This window comes from Populus euphratica, unplaced genomic scaffold (genome assembly GCF_000495115.2).
Source record: "Populus euphratica unplaced genomic scaffold, PopEup_1.0 scaffold2.1, whole genome shotgun sequence".
Taxonomy (NCBI): Eukaryota; Viridiplantae; Streptophyta; class Magnoliopsida; order Malpighiales; family Salicaceae; genus Populus; species Populus euphratica.
The window spans coordinates 3695300-3707914 of record NW_011499846.1 but is presented as its reverse complement, the minus strand read 5'-3'; the positions used below and the strand labels follow the sequence as shown (position 1 = coordinate 3707914).

At 30.9% G+C, this 12615-nt stretch overlaps 1 protein-coding gene across 1 annotated transcript; it reads left to right on the top strand.

Moving 5' to 3' along the window:
• Positions 1 to 8130: 8130 nt before the first annotated feature.
• Positions 8131 to 10897, top strand: LOC105132522 (proteasome subunit beta type-1). Its single transcript, XM_011036088.1, has 7 exons — positions 8131 to 8312; positions 8392 to 8499; positions 9155 to 9236; positions 9716 to 9845; positions 9922 to 10064; positions 10159 to 10245; positions 10471 to 10897. The coding sequence occupies exons 1-7, from the start codon at positions 8266 to 8268 to the stop codon at positions 10543 to 10545; spliced, it is 672 nt and encodes a 223-aa protein (XP_011034390.1). The 5' UTR covers positions 8131 to 8265; the 3' UTR covers positions 10546 to 10897.
• The last annotated feature ends 1718 nt before the right edge of the window (positions 10898 to 12615 follow it).

Sequence of the window (12615 nt, the reverse complement as noted above, 5' to 3'; positions counted from 1 at the left end):
TCCTAGTGTTGAAGTTGCGCCGGTGCAAGTTGTACAAGGGGGTCCGAAGGTGAAGTTGCTCTTGGTCGGCTCGGTGAGATAGAAAAATAATTATTATATTAATAATAATAGAGGCAAGAACGTGGTTTAATTTTTAAAATATTTACAAGATGATATTTTCTTAAGAAAAATATTGAATTAATGGTATATTAATTCATGAATAGTTAATTTGTTAAATTGTTGAGTTTAATAATTTTATTTTTATAAATTATTTTTATTTAATTATATAATAAAAAATAAATACTTGTAAAATTGAACATCTATTTAATATTAAGATATTTTTCTGATACCATGATAATACTATATAAAATAAATTATAAAGTTTAATTTTTAATAATTATATTTTTTTCTAGAATTATTTTTTATTTAATAATATAATAAAAAATTGAAGCTAAAAAACTAAGCACTAACCCAATAAAAATATGTTTTTCTAAAATTATGATAACATCATAAAAAATAAATTAAAATAAATTATGAAATTTAATTTATAATTATTATATTTTTTAATTATTTTTTTATTTAATAGACAATTATAAAAACTAAACAACAACTCAAGATACTTTTTCTACATCACAATAATTTTTATATAAAACAAAATGAAATAAATAACAAATTCAAATTTTTAATAAACTTAAATGTTAAAATATAAAAATTTAAAAGAAAAAGAAAAAGAAAAAAAATGTTATTGTTTCAATAAACAGTAACATGCCTTGTTGTTAATATGAAAATGTATTATCAAATACTGCTCTAGTCACAAGCTCAGTCTTGGTTAAAACCTATATATATATTAAACGTAAACCTGTCTTAATATATGGTAAGCTAAGATGAAAAACTATATGACCATCAAATTAATTGATGAAACAAGTGTTCAAGATGTAGTAAAATATACGTTCTGGAAATTTTGAGGCCCCTCCCTCCATCCCCAGCTCTCGGAGAAGCTTAGTGACATGCAAAATTAACAAAGACTTGGGTTCATTATAAATCATACGTGGAGTCAACAACTTTTATTCTTATCGGTGCCTTTTTTATATAAAAAAAAGAGGTTTTTTACACTCTTCTATTTGTTAAATTAAATTATCTTCTGGCACCCACTTCTGAAAAAATCTTCCTTAATTTGGTTTGCTGCTTACTAGACGCCGGTGCAGTAAAACATCACTTTCTTCGTCTTTTGTTTTTGTTAAACTGTTTTTTAAGTATCTTGTATGGTTCTCCTGAGAGTCAAGCAACATGCAAGGCCGAGCAATTTCCTGGACATTACCCTAAAAGCAATGCCTAGCTTGTGAACTTAGAAAAAAACACATCATTGTCTACACAATGACATGCAAAGGTGATAAAAAAAATGATGTCATCATTTGTAATTTACTAACCCCTTTTTCGTCTATTTTAGAATTTAGGCAGTTTCTTGGTAAAACCTCTACTATAGTTTAGTTAACAAGCTTTGTCGAGAGGAGTATATAAAATGCCCCTTGAGACACTGCTCGACACAGCGAGAGTGAGAGATAGATAGAACATCGAAGTAGAGAACCCACTTGGGCATGGAGACAGTTAGAGTACCTCCTCTCATATGTTTCCTCTTCTCTTTGCTACTCTCAATCTCCAAGCAAAACACCCAGCTTCATTTCTCTCCCTCTAACTTCATCATCGTGGCAAAACCTAGCTTTCTGACTTTGTTTTTCGTGTTCCATTTTATCATCATCACCATCTTTGCAGGAAGACCTAAGCCATCTGTTGAAGATTTGGAGGACTCGTTTTCTTCTATCTCTCCTCCTTCAGTGTATGAAATGGACGAAACAATACAAGAAATCGAAGTTTGTGGTAGCACTGACACTGATGATGAGGATGATGATCAGAGCTATAGTACTTTTGATGGCTATGAGGATAACTATCATGTTTCTGATGGATATGTTGAAGATAATGAAGAAGATGATGTCAATGATGCAGAAGGTGATCAAAACAGTGAAGATCATGAAGAATATGATAATGAATTGGAGAAGAAAATAGAGGGATTCATTGAAAAGGTTTATCAGGAAAGGAGGGAGGAGTTCCTGAGAGACAGGTTTCTTTGTATTTCTGCTGGTTAATCAGCAAGGTTTATTGGATATGTGTAGAAATGGCAAGCATGTAAAGTTTGAATTTGCCATTCTGTTGTATGCTACTTGTTTCTCTCCCTTCCTCCCATCTCCTGCTCACCCATATCGTAAATATTTGTGGAGCCATGGAGAGTGGTGGGGGAGAGTGGTTGTGCTTTTCAAGTCTTGATGGTTGTGTTTCTAAGGACGCTGTTACGACTGCAAGCTAATCGTAAGAATTTGCATGTATATATGTTCATATGATGAATACATGTACATATGTGTTGAAAAAAATAAATACTCTGTACATTTTAGTGTGCTTTTATCTTGATTATCCTTTCTTTTGCCTTTGTCTCTTCAAGTTCAAAATCATTTCAGTCAGCAGAACTCAAAAACATGCAGCAATGGCATCGGTTGATATTGGAACTTGTCTTTCCTTTACTTTAATTACAAGAAAAATCTTGCTCCAAATTCAATCAGAATTCGAAGACTCTTACCCGTCATTCTCCAAAAAATGGGAAAAATAGTTATATATAAAAAACAGACCTTTTGCTGCCGGGGAAAGGGGTATTAATTACTTAAACAGGCTTTGAGCATTCAGAAAGTAATGTAGAAACATCAGGCGCCTGTACTAATTAAGTTTGTCGTTTAGTTAGAACACAATTATTACATAGTAGAAATTAATATATACTTAAAAGATAATATTCTGATTTTCTAGTTAATTGTTATCTAAGCAACTAATCAACTTAATAATAGAAGACTTCGTCAGTTAGGTTTAGGATTTCTCAGCGCAGTAGGACACATACATGTTTGCGTCCCAAGTTAGGGGATGCATTACATCTCCAACCCCATCATTTATGTCCTCTTTCGCTGAGTTTTCTTGTATTATTTTTTTGTAGTTTGTTTGGAATGGTGAGGTGATTATTTTTTCAAATATTTTTAATAAAAAGTATATGAAAATAATATTGTTTTTTTATTTTTTAAAAATAATTTTTAGGATCACACCGTATCAAAACAATCCAATAAAATGGTGAGGCGTCTTCGATCAATTAGTAACATGGCTGCCTCATTTTCAAACTAAATAAACAAAGAAACTTGACAAAAACTGAGAACCAGTAACCATATTATATGAAAGGTCTGGATGTGGATTTTGCTGTTTGTTGGATTTGTTGGGCAGTTTAGTGCCAAAAAGATGCCCAGATCCAGACAGAAAGCAACATGCATGAGCTTGTGTTTTGTCCTTGACTACCCACACAAACTTGATTTGCCTGTTTGCATTGATTTGCATCCGTTGGCTTCCTAGTGATCATATGATCTTTATGCCACTTTGCAGCCTTACGTCCCCCTCATCAAAATTGAAGACGCAATAGCCAAAATGAAGCACTTTTCCTGGTGCACAGAGAGGAATCAAGCAAGCGTCCCCCTCATCAAAATTGAAGACGCAATAGCCAAAATGAATTACTGCTCCTGGTGCACAGAGAGGAATCAAGCAAGAACAAGGACCACATATATTTTAAATTTTCAGAATTTAATTAACGAACAGGCCTAACAGACTGTGTAATTTATTTAAAGGTATTTCTTGTTGGTTTGGCATTTGGCAGCAGGAAAAAACCATTCTGGCCATCAATAAATTCAATAGTGTTAATGTCTTCAATAAAAAATATATTTTGAACTTAAAATAATATAGCATCTAAATCCGTCATTAGTGCTATAAGCCAAACAAGCCTTCCAAAAAGTTGATTAAGAAAACATGAAAAAAGTAAGCAAAATAATCTCCTCTCTCCATGTTGTTCCCCAAGTAAAGAACCGATTGAAGGCTCTTATATATCTTGATCCTGATAAACAAGTTCATACGTGTTAAGTCGTGTTATTTGTCAGCCTGCTCTATTCACACATGAAGAATCTGAATAGGCTAATTGGTGAAAATACCCCTTAAACGATAATGAATCTCTACTTCATGGAATAACTTGATTTTCCTTTAAAATCAACCAATTGAACTAGTCTATCACAAATTAAATGGGTCAAGGAAATGTTTTTTCAACCGAAACTAAATTATCAATTAAAGCATCTAATGATCATTTTGTTTACTGAAATTGTTCAGTTGCTCATTGAAAATGCACGTTCATGAACATGCGCTAACATTAATTTCTATAAAAGTCTGAACTTTGTTTAGCACGAAGGGGCAACTGGTGTGTATTTTGTCTCTGTGTTTGCTTGTATAACTCGCGTGTTCGATCCCTTTAAAATTGTGTATAGTTCTATAATAAAGTGCAAAAGTGTTTTAACATTTTTCAGAAACCTGGGCGTAATAATTGTGGAGCAATAATGTCCTCATTCTAAGGGATTTCTCGAGGCCGGTTTAACTTGATGAACACATGAAATATAAGATCCAGGTACCTTCTTGAATGGAAAGTGAAAAAACCTACAAAACTTAGGCCTAATAATTTAATCTTAGATTATAAAATTAAAAATAAAATAAACAAAAAAATACATAAAAAAAAAAAAAAAACTCAAGTTAACTCTTCTAACCCGTCACTTGTAACATAAGATCGGGGTTAATTTTTTTTTAAAAAAAATAACTAAAAAAATAAAATAAATGTTGAATAAATAAAAAACATTGAAAAACAAACATGAGTTGTCACTACTCACTACCTCATGACACGAGAAACCTGAGTCAACTTGGGTTGACTCACTAGCTCGCCACTTGTGACATGAGATTGTGATTAAAAACATAATTTAAAAAAAATATATAGAAAAAAGAATTAAAGTTAAATAAAAATTATTGCAAAAACTTAAGTCACCATTGTATAGCTTGACTAACTAATGACTAAGGATAACCTCGTAAAAAAAAATATATATATATAAGAAAAATAAGAAAGCTTAATACCCAATAGCTTAGAATCAAAGAATGAAATTTAAGAAAAAAATAAAAAAAATCAGAAACATTTGGGTTTAACTTGGCTAATTTGCAACCCGGTATAACTTCATAAAATAAAAAAATGAAAAGAAAAGAATAAGTATCAAAATTGGATAATAAATGAATGAAATAAAATATTGATTGGTAATATTAAAAAGAAAAATTAAAATAATAATAATTAAAATAATATAGATTAAAATTAAACAAAAAAACTAAATAAAATAAAATGTGGAGGGACAAGATAAAAAAAACTAGAAAAAGGATAAAAAGAAAAATAATTAAAAAAATGATGATCAAAATTTGATAAATAAATAAATAAAATAAAATATTTTGAAATAAAATTTAAAAAATAAACAAATAACAAATAACAAAAGAAACATGAATCAAAGGAATGTGTGTTGTATTTGAAATAAATAAAAAAAACCTAAAACAACTCACTTTTTTTTATAATTATTATTAAAGCTAAAAATCTCATCCTATCTTAAAATGTCATTGACTTTTGCAACAACTTTAAAATATTCTCATGTGCGTAATGATGTAAATAAATGAAACTTTAATTAAAGAAAAGGTGATGAATATATTAATAAAATAAACAAAAAAATGAAACATCAAAGAAAAAAACTCAAGTTAACTCTTCTAATCCGTCACCCGTAACATAAGATCGGGGTTAATTTTTTTAAAAAAAAAATAACTAGAAAAAAAGATAAATATTAAATAAATAAAAAACATTAAAAAACAAACATGAGTTGTCACTACCTCATGACACGAGAAACCTGAGTCAACCTGGGTTGACTCATTAGCTTGCCACCTGTGACATGAGATTGTGATTAAAAACATAATTTAAAAAAAATATATAGAAAAAAGAATTAAAGTTAAATAAAAATTATTGCAAAAACTTAAGTCACCATTGTATAGCTTGACTAACTAATGACTAAGGATAACCTCGTAAAAAAAAATATATATATATAAGAAAAATAAGAAAGCTTAATACCCAATAGCTTAGAATCAAAGAATGAAATTTAAGAAAAAAATAAAAAAAATCAGAAACATTTGGGTTTAACTTGGCTAATTTGCAACCCGGTATAACTTCATAAAATAAAAAAATGAAAAGAAAAGAATAAGTATCAAAATTGGATAAAAAATGAATGAAATAAAATATTGATGGGTAATATTAAAAAGAAAAATTAAAATAATAATAATTAAAATAATATAGATTAAAATTAAACAAAAAAACTAAATAAAATAAAATGTGGAGGGACAAGATAAAAAAAACTAGAAAAAGGATAAAAAGAAAAATAATTAAAAAAATGATGATCAAAGGAATGTGTGTTGTATTTGAAATAAATAAAAAAAACCTAAAACAACTCACTTTTTTTTATAATTATTATTAAAGCTAAAAATCTCATCCTATCTTAAAATGTCATTGACTTTTGCAACAACTTTAAAATATTCTCATGTGCGTAATGATGTAAATAAATGAAACTTTAATTAAAGAAAAGGTGATGAATATATTAATATTTCATCACCAATCATAAAGTTTCTTATTTATTGATGATATTTAATTATTGAAGGGATATTTGATTTCCATTTTGATGTATCATGCGTGGGTGTAAAGAGCATGTGCTTCTTTAATTTTCAATATTATGATTTTTCTTATAATTTTTTTTATTATTGAATTCAAATTGAAATAAATAAAAATCTTAAGAGTGGTATAATATCAGAAATAAATAAAAATATTTACCCTATATTTCTTTGAAAAGAAGCTAGTATGGGCCTGACTGTTAAGAATTACTGGTCCAAGCCAATCACCATCGCGGAACTCCGCATGCACTCCCAGAGCTGCTGGATATCCCCTTTAAAACAAGAATGGACAAAAAACGGCCTCGTTTAGTTAGTGGGCTTCCCTTATTTAAACTCTCATTCTGATTCAATTATTTCTAGCCTGAGCCTTTTCTCCCTTTGGTCACACACAAGTGTCTGCGTTTTTTATAGTGTTTGAGGATATAATAATAATAAAATTTTAAAATATTTTTATTTATAAAAATATTAATTTTTTATTTTTTAAAATTATTTTTAATAGCAACGTATCAAAATAATTTAAATATATTAAAAAATTAATTTAAAATAAATCAAATAATAAAATACAGATAATTTTTTTTTTAAAAAAAAAAACATTCTAAAACATAAAGAGGTATAGGCTCTAAATATTGCATGAATATTATACTTTTGATAGGACATATTTTGTCTGATCGGCACGACAACTGACTTGATAAAAAAACACCAATTGCCTGAAAAAATAAAAATAAAGATCTAAGTGTTAGTTTCATGGGCCTTAAAAAAAGGGTTTTTTCATACAAAAATACTAATATTATTTTAAGTTTGTTGATGGATGCATTAATAAAAATTAATTTTTTTTTATTAAACTATATAATAGTATAGTTTATTTGTTTTAGTTTGATGATAAAATAAAAATAAAGTTATTTGGAGACTAATTCTACTTTAAAAAATAATTTAGGAAGGTTTGACACCTTTAATCCAAAATAAAATAATAAAAATCACATAACTGTGTGACGAGGCCATAAAGGCATGACTTACATGTCCACCCACAACAAGCATGCTATTAACGTTAGATGTGAAATATGGATTTTATATTTGTATAAAAAATTAATTGATATTTGTAGTTAGTACACTACTCTTATATTCATAAAATAAAGACAATATCTATTGCAATATTTGGCTAGGAATTTGAGATCAAGCCAAGGACCCTTTTATTACCAGAAGACTTCTTCCTGTAAGTCCGAATTTTTAATAATTGTTTTTACATGAAAAAATATTAAATTAATAATTTTTGGATAGTTTTATCATATTAACACAAAAAATATAAAAATATTATTTTGATAATTTTTAATTGAAAAATATATTTGAAAATCAAAATACGTCACATTATCAGATACAGTAAGTATCATAAAACAGTATCGTTTTAGATAAATTTTGATTAACTTTAGATTTATACAGTTAACTCGTGACGTGGGTCTTGAGTGGAGTCAAATTCCGGGCCGGATTGAAAGTTGAAACCAAAGGTTAAAGTGCTGAGAGTAAAAACATTTGAAGTACGCTGCAAGACAGAACCAGCAAGGGATCTAAAACAAATAAAACCCAAAGCTTTTCAGCTCTCTTTCACCTTTGAAGACTTAAATCCTCTATACAAGCCCCAATACCTCGCTCTCTCTCTGTCACACCATGACTAAGCAACAAGCAAGATTTGAACCCTACGATTTTAATGGAGGGTAACCCTCTCGCTCTCTCTCTCAGTGAGCGACGTGTTTATTTTATTTATTTTGATTGTTTTTTGTTTTGTTTTTGAAGGACTTGTGTTGCGATTGCTGGAGCTGATTACTGTGTTGTCGCTGCTGATACTCGAATGTCTACCGGATACAATATTCTCACTCGCGATTACTCCAAAATCTATAAATTGTATGTCTTCTGAATCTCTTTTTTTGGCTATACGCATTTTTGTTTATGCTGGGTATTTTTGTTTTTTGTTCTTCAATTGGGAATTTAGACCGTGTTCAGTGAAATTGATTGATAATTGTGGCTTTTTATAACTGGGTTTTTACTTTTCTCTAATGTGAACAACCCTATTGTAAAATTGGACGCTGATCTACACTGCTCTGTGTGATTTGATCCAACTTTTGAAAAAAAGTGTGTGCCTTTTTGAAAGGATGAATTGATTTTGCGTACATTCCCTCTCTCACAAGGGCATGTGTAAGAATCGAGCTTCTTTTCATCTTTGGGTCAAATGAATGTAAGAACAGTTCAAATATGGAATTTGATTCATTGAGGACTTCATTTGAATAGTTTATTGCATGATGTAAGTCAGAGAAGCATGAAATTAGTGATATCTGTCTTTGAACTTGTATTTGCACTCTCAATCGCCAATGCCTGCATACACATTTGGGAAAGTGAAAGAGTGGAATTTAGTGCTCACTGGATAGCTTGATTTGTTATTGAATCAATTTTTACAATAATCTGCAAGTACTCGCATCCATTACTCAGCTTGTTAATGAAGGTTTCTTTCCTTTTTTTTTCCCTCTCCATAACATTAACTTGTTTGCTTTGTCGCTCTCAGAGCAGACAAGTGTTTGATGGCCTCTTCAGGGTTTCAAGCTGATGTCAAAGCCCTACAAAAGGTGTTGGGTGCCAAGCACCTGGTGAGGTTTCATGAAAACTAAAATGTTACATTACTTGTCAATTCTATTTAATCAACTCGATTTTATTCTTGTGAAGTCTTGCTACATCTTGAGAATTTTCTTTTTAAGGAAAACTCGTAAGTTTTACCACAGTGCTGGTTATTTTTCAGTGCTTGTTCTGGAGAGTGTGGAGGATGATTTGGTCCCAAATCTTTTCAGGATTAGAATCCATATTGAAAATTGTAAAGATTGCCATGTGGAAGGAGTTGGATAGGTTCTTGTTTGAGAGATATTGAGAGCAATGTAATTTGTCTACAATATATCTATTAAGAATGTTGGTATTTTGTACTGCTGAAACTCTTAAGTGACAAAGAACTATCTAGAAGTGTGTCTTCCTTAATATCTGTGATTTTGTGGTTTAGTCCTTTTGCTGTGTTGGAAAAGAAGTTGGTTTCTTGTTGGCACTGAAGCTAAAAAAAAAATTCTTAATTGTTTAACAGATCTATCAACATCAACACAACAAGCAGATGAGCTGCCCTGCCATGGCTCGACTGCTCTCCAACACTCTCTACTACAAACGTTTCTTCCCTTATTATACCTTCAATGTTTTGGTTGGCTTTGACGAGGAAGGTTAGCGATACAAGTCAATAGTGCAGCTCTAAGCTTTTGATTGGTGTTAATGACTTGTTCTTATTTTAAACTGTAGGAAAGGGCTGTGTTTACACTTATGATGCTGTTGGTTCCTATGAGAAAGTTGGGTATAGTGCCCAAGGTTCTGGTGCTAAACTCATCATGCCTGTGCTGGATAACCAATTGAAGTCCCCCAGCCCGCTTTTATTACCTGCGCAGGTATGTCCCCCCTGTCTAACATTGCTTCTTTACCCATTTGTTCCGGGGTGTTTCATCTTTTATCTGGTTATGTAAAAAACTTGTGATTCTGCAGGATGCTGTAACTCCACTTACTGAGGCAGAAGCGATTGATGTGGTCAAAGATGTTTTTGCATCTGCAACTGAGAGGGATATATACACTGTATATTTCTGTTTCCTATTCAATTTTTGCCCTTTAAATTAATCCTCCCTTCTCTCTTTCCCTTTAAATTTTATCCTGTATCTCAGGGAAAGATTCTCTCCCCATCTCTCTGAATTATTACTTCTACACAAGGAAAAGATGGGGCAGGCTGCTATTAGGTTTACCCATGCAAGGACATATTAGTTCATTTACCATACCCTTTAACATATCATGTTTGTTTTGCAGGGAGACAAACTTGAAATTGTCATCGTAAATGCTGATGGTATTCGTCGTGAATACGCGGAACTCAGAAAAGATTGATCCATTAAAATCATGCTGGTGGACTTGCTAGGAGTTGAAGTTGGAAGTACATCAAACCCTTGTGGTCGTCATTTACCATATGGTTATTTCGTTTTGATCTCTCCCATTGCAATGTAACTTCTAAATTAGTCACCAGCTTGAACAATTGCATATCCTAGTTAATGGATATTTTGCAATGTTGAAAGCTTTCTTGCATCTCAGACCAATGCAGCCGAATTTAAGCCAAGTTTGTTATTCTCATCAATCTGTATTGGGTATGGATTTTATAAATTGTACTCCTCGTATTTGGTCATTGATATTTAAAATGGGTCTTTGGAGATAGATATTCGATCCTGCTTCACCATTTTACCTAGCACAGGTGTAGTGTGTTCTTCGCTCCTTTTTTCTAGTATGCCTTTAGAAGTGCTTATTGTTACTTTTGTTGTGTCAAGTAACCTGCCCTCAATGCCTGCAGTGGGTGACAGTGTCATTGAATGTGCTTTACTATATTGCTATGCTAGTGGGAATATTTTCAAGGAAAGGACCCCGTATTATATATATTGTTAGAAATGCTCACTCAGATTCCCTTTACTTTACATTGAGGATGATGTTTGGGGATATGATAATATTATTTTTTTAAAGTGTGTTTTTGTTTAAAAATATATTAAAATAATATTTTTTTTTATTTTTAATTTTTTTTTATATTAACTCATCAAAATGATTTAAAAATATTAAAAAAATATTAATTTAAAAAAAATAAAAAATATTTTTTTTACATAAAAACAAACAGTAATCAGAATGAAAGTTTTCCGAGCGAGATGCAGATGATGCTCCACAATAACGTTATTGCCTGGCTGAAGCCGAAACTTAACATCTCGACTAGCTGCTTGAAACAACATAGGAATGTTAATGTCATGCACTTCACTGCACCTCAAAGGTTCCAATTGCAATGTCCAGAGACTAGTCTAGCTTGCCCCAAAACAAGAATCCTAGAATTCCTCGTGCACATGATCATCAATCCTCCCTGCAATCTTTGGTGTAAATTTCTCTGGTTTTGTTGATCTAACCTAATTTTGAGGTTGAGGGCTTGTTCTTCTATCATGAAGCAATCAAATTGTTTTCTAAGTATCACATTTCTCTTCCGATCAAAATGCTGAGAAGGAATTAGAATGTTGACACTTTTACCACATCAAGAAGCTCTTCCATAGCCACTTCTTTGCTGACAGGCTTTTTTTATGTCAGTTAGAGCAGCACGTACCATGGAGGGGCATCGGGGGTTAAGGTCAGCGATATTCTCCGAAGTTAAGATACAGTTCTTTGTAGCTGGACACGATGACAATGCTGGCTGGTTCCTCCGCGATCAGGTTTTTTCCCATTGTTATCACAGCCAAAGTCGAACTTTTTTCTTAGTATAACATATAAAACCTTATCATTTTAAAAACTAAATGATTTTTCTATTCAAAGCCTCGCTTAACCAGGATTTGGCATCCTCCCACTTTGGAAATCAGCAATGATTTCTTGGCGAGGTTTGGAGCTTGTCAGATTGATATTGAGAGTGAATAGCAGGAGCCTCCTCCTAGTCTAAGTTATTAATTGCTTGAATTTCCCAAGTTCATCGAGAGATGAATGATTTACTAAAGTCAATGCAATAAACCAAAATTAAAAGGGTATAAGTTGGAGTATAATGGTAATTGACCCATAAAATCTAATATAATTATGGTAGTTGCTACTGATCACATTAGACAACAGCTAAAGAGAATAAGATGTGTTTCTCTTGTTTCTTTTTAAAAATTATTCGAGAATTTTTTTTCAAATTGTGAGAATATTAAAATTTACGGATAGATCTATAAGGAGAAAAAACATATTTAGATTGAAATTAGAAAGTTTGGTTGGAGAAGAAGAACTCAAGATATAAGTATGAGTGATGAAGATGAACAACAATTGAAGAAGAAATTGATAAGAACTCTCCAATTTAAACTTGAAATTATTGATAAAAGTATTCTTTTTTAGTTTTTCTCTTTAATTTTATAGTTAATAAAGGGTAATTGAAAAACTTTCAATAACAAAATTCAGCTTTAAGATTCAACTAAT